The 5953-nt window shown below is 34.3% G+C and overlaps 1 protein-coding gene across 1 annotated transcript in view; it reads right to left on the reverse strand.

Annotated features, from left to right (window-relative positions):
- Positions 1-516: 516 nt before the first annotated feature.
- Positions 517-5953, reverse strand: part of LOC127972414 (opsin-5) — a 7637-nt gene continuing 2200 nt past the window's right edge. Inside the window, exons 3-6 of the mRNA XM_052575882.1 lie at positions 3981-4080; positions 3794-3898; positions 3187-3410; positions 517-2406 (exon numbers count right to left, since the gene is read on the reverse strand). Of these exons, the coding sequence (XP_052431842.1) occupies positions 1957-2406; positions 3187-3410; positions 3794-3898; positions 3981-4080 (879 nt within the window). The 3' untranslated portion in view covers positions 517-1956. The remainder of the gene's footprint in view (positions 2407-3186; positions 3411-3793; positions 3899-3980; positions 4081-5953) is intronic.

Genomic DNA, 5953 nt, shown 5'->3' on the forward strand with positions numbered 1-5953 from the left:
ATTGTAAGAGCTACATATGCATAATGCTTATTTGTTTTGATGATGATGATAAAATAATAATAGTAATTATTTTATTATATTTTAAACGATTGATAGATCAACAGTTAAAAGATTAGCTTCTCATCAACCTTAAAATCATTCCTTTTTTCTTTTTTGTCACTCTTAATGAGCCTTTTTATTAATATTTTATTAATATAAATGCATTGAATTTATCAGAAGTTAAGACATTTATAATGTTACAAAATATTTTTATTTCAACTGTTGTATTTCCTATGTGAATTAATGTGTATGTATTTTTTTTATTTATTGTTATATTTTCTTGTTTTTTCTGTATTAAAATGTAGGCTATTAAACTTTATGATTATACACTTTAATAGCCTATATTTTAATACTTTTTCCTTCATGCACTCCTAATAAAATAACATAAGTAGGGTTTGAGGTTTTGAGTCTGGGAATGACATTTTCATTTTATTTGAATTATTTTAACCAATTTAAAAAGATAAATAAAATACAACGTTTGATTTTAAAAATGTTTAATTAAAAGTTGAAATTGATGTTAACCAAGATTATTAAACGCCATAAAATCTCTAAGAAAAAATCAGGAAAGTTTTTCACTCCGAAATTTTTTTTTATGATTTTTTTTTTTATATTTTCATATACGTCATGGCCTAATGGTTAGAGGGTTGGACTCCCAATTGAAGGGTTGTGGGTTCTAGTCCAGGGCCAGACGGAATTGTGGGTGGGGGGAGTGCATGAAAAGCTCTCTCTCCACCTTCAACACCATACTGGACTGAATGTCACTTTTCACTTAATGTTGATGAACACGCTTATTAAAAAACAAAACAACAGTTCACATATACTCATCCAAAATAAAATAATCACATCCAAAATAAAAGTTTTTGTGTATATAATATGTGTGTGTGGTGTGTATATTTATAATGTACTGTATATATAATTTCCATTGTATAATATTAACATTTTAACACACATTCATTTAGCTGAGGCTTTTATCAAAAGCGACTTACAATTGATATATATATGTCAGAGGTCGCACACCTCCGGAGCAAGTTAAGTGTCGGTGACTCACAGTGGATTTGAACCCAGGTCTCTCACACCAAAGGCGTGTGTCTTATCCACTGCGCCAACTCCACCACATACACATACATACATTACACATTGGTATATGTGGTTTATGGGGACTCTCCATAGGTGTAATGGTTTTTATACTGTACAAACTGTATTTTCTATTGCCCAACCCTAACCCTCACAGGAAACTTTGTGCATTTTTGGATTTTCAAAATAACTATTTCTGTATGATTTATAAGCGTTTTGAATTACGGGGACACTAAAAATGTCCTCATAAACCACCTCCTCATTGTAAATACCTGTGCCATACCCATGTCATTATACAAATTTGTGTCCTCGTTAACCACATAAACAAGCTCACATTATAAATTAAATATATAACACACACACATCACCCTGGAGCACAAAGCCAGTCATAAGGGTCAATTTCTTTTTTAATTGAAATTCATGCATAATCCCAAAGATGATTAAGTTTCTTAGCAAATGACAATATTTGTCTGAGATGCAATTATTTGAAAATCTGGAATCTGAGGGTGCAAAAAAAATTTTAATATTGAGAAAATCATCTTTAAAGTTGTTCAAATGAAGTTCTTAGCAATGAATATTACTAATCAAAAATGAAGTTTTTATATATTTACGGTAGGAAGTTTACTAAATATCTTCATGAACATGATCTTTACGTAATATCCTAATGATTTTTGGCATAAAAGAGAAATGTATAATTGTGACTCATACAATGAATTGTTGTTTATTTCTACTAATATACGTCTGTGACACTGATGACTGCTTCTGTGCTGCAGGGACACATATTAATTAAACAAAAACCTTAATTTTGCAGGTGTTTAATAATAATAATAATGCGAGTGTGATCTATAGTCTGACGCACTCGGACTCCGGTGTGTCTGGCGGCTCGGGCGCGTTGATGAAGAACACCTGTGCACCTGCGGGGGGCGGAGTCTCCAGGTGACTGCACACAGCGGGGGCGGGGCCGGGGGCGGGGTTTGCCAGAGGGGGTTTTCTCTGGTTCTTGTGTAATTGGCGGTTCTCCTCGGCTCTGAATCTCTGGATCTTCTTGAAGCGCTTGAGCTTGACGGCGTCTGTGGTCTCTCCGCCGCAGGGCAGCAGCACGCGCACGTCTCGCCGGAACTTGGAGCTCAGGCCGAAGTAGATGAGAGGGTTGTAGAAGCTGGCGGATTTGGCGAAGAGCCGCGTGAAGATGCTGGTGAGACTCGGCACGTGGAAACCACACGCTGACCACATGGACACGACCGCGTACGGAGACCAGGCCAGGATGAAGGCCGTGCAGATCACTATAGACACCTGAGACAACAACAGTTTCATCACTTATTATATATTTTAACATATGAAATATATTATTATTATATATTAATATATTAAATATAAATATTTTTTTATATTATATAATAATTATATTTTAAATATGAATATTAAATAATTACTATATATATATATATATATATAAATTTAATTTTTTTTTTTTTTTTTTTTTTTTTTATAAATTGCACGTTTATATCTTTTTTTATGGAATGAATTAATTTAATAATAATAATAATAAATTTTTAAAAAGTGAAAGAATAAAAGTCAGAATTGTGAGTTAAAAAGTAATTTCAGAGCAAATAATAATGAGTATTTAATGTTTCTTTACACGATTCATGTTTATTTAAAAAAATCTCATACATTTATTATTCAAAGAGAGAAAGAGAGTTAAAAAGTTGCAATTAGCTTATCTTTTTTTTAATCTTTTTTTTTAATTCTGTAATAAGTTTCCATATAGAAGGAATATGATTAATTTATGTAATATATTGTTATATGTAAAACTTGTTTATAACCCTTTGGGTTGAAATGATTTTAAGTAATCTCAGAATAAGTTAATAAATATCAACAGATTGTATATTATTATCACAAATCTTAAAGTTGTGTAAAAAACATTATCTAAAATATGAAAGTATTTGTATTTAAACGGGTATTTTAATAGATACATTGAAAGGAGAACGTTATTAAAAACGTTGCATAGTTGTATTATGTTTCTAAAAGAAGGAAGTGACTGATGGTTTTCTAGAGTAAGGCTCTGTGACTCACGACGGTGACGTCTCTCTCGATCTTGCGCTGTCTGTCGGTCAGATCTCTCTCGGCTGACCTGGCGTTTCCTCTCTTCACCGTGTTGATGATGGAGATGTACGAGAACAGCATGATCAGCACGGGGATGAAGAAGCAGAAGATGAGGATGGAGATGATGAAGGACTTGTGGATGGTGGAGTAGTTGGCTTTGACCCAGTCGATCTCACACGTGCCATATCCACGATCTGACCAGAACACACAGTTAACCCTTTCACACTTATATTATAATTATATAATTTTATAAAATAATTACATAATTATATTTTTGTATTACATATGCATTATAAATTGTTTTATAATTTTAAGTCTTTAAATAAGTCTTATAATAATAATAAATAATATCTAAAACAAATTATGATATTAATATTTATAATTTTCAACTAAATGAGTTAGAATTATTAATAAAAATACGTGTGTATTTGGTCCCTCTTTATTTCTGCTGCTTCAGTAAATAATATTTTTGTCACTGAAGCACATCTCAAGTCTTCTTCTATCTGTTTGACAGTGTTATAACAGAGAAGTGGATTGAGAACACGACGTCTCACAGTTAACCCTTTCACACACTGACCCATGTAGCTTCCCCAGCCCAGGATTGGCGCTCCGGACCAGAACAGGGCTCCTGTCCAGATGAAGATGACAAACGTCAGCACAGCGGTGTTGGTGATGCAGTGAGCTGTGAACACACACACACACACACACTCAGATTAGACTGGATCGACTCAGATGAGCCCAGGCTGTGAGAGACACACTCCTGCCTTTATTGGGGTGACAGCCCTTGATGTATCTGCTGATGCTGATGACGGTCAGAGTGTTGATGCTGCCCAGACCGAAGACCAGCGTGAAGAAGCCGTCCACCTGAGACAGAACACACACTGATCAACCAATCAATCAATCAATCAACCAACCAACCAAACCACCAGACAAATATACAACCAACCATTCAACCAATCAATGAACCAACCAACCAACTAACAAATCAACGAACCAACCATCCATCCAAACAACCAAACAACCAATCAATGAACCAACCAATCATCCATCCAACCAACCAACCAACCAAACAACCATCCGACCAAACAACCAACCAAACATACAACCAACCAACCTAACATCCAATCATCCAGCCAATCAATGAACCAACCAAATAAACAACCAACCAACCAACCAAACATCCATTCATCCAATCAATAATCCAACAAACGAACCAACCATCCATCCAACCAACCAAACATCCATTCATCCAATCAATAATCCAACAAACGAACCAACCATCCATCCAACCAACCAAACATCCAACCATTCAACCAATCAATGAACCAACCATCCATCCATCCATCCAACCAACCAACCAAGCAACCAAGCAAACATCCATCCATCCAACCATCTATCCAACCAACCAATCAACTAACCATCCATCCAACCAACCAACCAAAGAAAATCCAATCATCCAACCAACCAAACATCCATCCAACCAACCATCCATTGAAACCAACCAACTAACCAAACAACCAACCAACCAAACAACAAAAATCCAATCATCCAACCAACCAAACATCCGACCAACCAACTAAACAACCAACCATCCAACCAACCAAACATCCATCCAACCAACCATCCATCCATCCAACCATTTTTCCAACCAACCAATCAACTAACCATCCATCCAACCAACCAAAGAAAATCCAATCATCCAACCAACCAAACATCCATCCAACCAACCATCCATTCAACCAACCAACTAACCAAACAACCAACCAACCAAACAAATAAAATCCAATCATCCAACCAACCAAACATACTACAACCAATCAACTAACCAAAAAACATCCAACCATTCAACCAATCAACCAACCATCCAACCATATATATTGCATGTTTTTGTCATTTTTACTCATTTTTTAAAACATCTAATGTTAAGTTTTAGGTGTTTTATTAAGTGAAAAATATTGCCTTTGGATGTTTGGTTGGTTGGATGATTTGATTTTTTTTTGGTTGGTTGAATGTTTGGTTGGATGGATGGTTGGTTGTTTAGTATGGTATAAATTCTGCTAAGTTAAATTCTGTCTAAACTTAACATTAGACATGTTTTAAAAAATGAGTAAAAATGACAAAAACATGCAATATATATGGTTGAATGGTTGGTTGATTGGTTGAATGGTTTACTATATATGGTATATATATATATAATTGCAAGTGATAATTCTTTGTCACAATTTGTGATTCATTAGATTTTTATAAATGTCTATGTAGCTTTTATTCATTTTTATTAATTAGTTTACTTTTTTTATTAAACATTTTAAGTAGAAGGAAAATTAGAAATAAAATTAAACAACACATAACAAATGTTTTTTTTTTTTTTGCTTAGTTCATTATGATAATCCGGCTTTGGTCTGATTTGCGTATGGACACACACTGAATATGGAAGACAGCAGAAAAATCATCAAAATTACCTTTAATTGAATTAATGACGAACAGGCAATTACGAAATGAGTTAACGACATTTTAATGGCATCTCTGAAATGTGAGAATGAAGGAATTAATGGCTGTGTGTGTGTGTGTGTGTGTGTGTGTGTGTGTGTGTGTGTGTGTGTGTGTGTGAGAGAGAAAGTGTTTAAAGCTCTTCATGGGTTTGACACAAAAACAACATCTGACAAATAACACACAGAACAGAAGTAATAATCCACCATGAGAAATATTCACTCTTCTTATCTCTATGGATATGATGTGA

The sequence above is a fragment of the Carassius gibelio genome, chromosome B15 (assembly GCF_023724105.1).
Source record: "Carassius gibelio isolate Cgi1373 ecotype wild population from Czech Republic chromosome B15, carGib1.2-hapl.c, whole genome shotgun sequence".
In the NCBI taxonomy this organism is placed as follows: Eukaryota; Metazoa; Chordata; class Actinopteri; order Cypriniformes; family Cyprinidae; genus Carassius; species Carassius gibelio.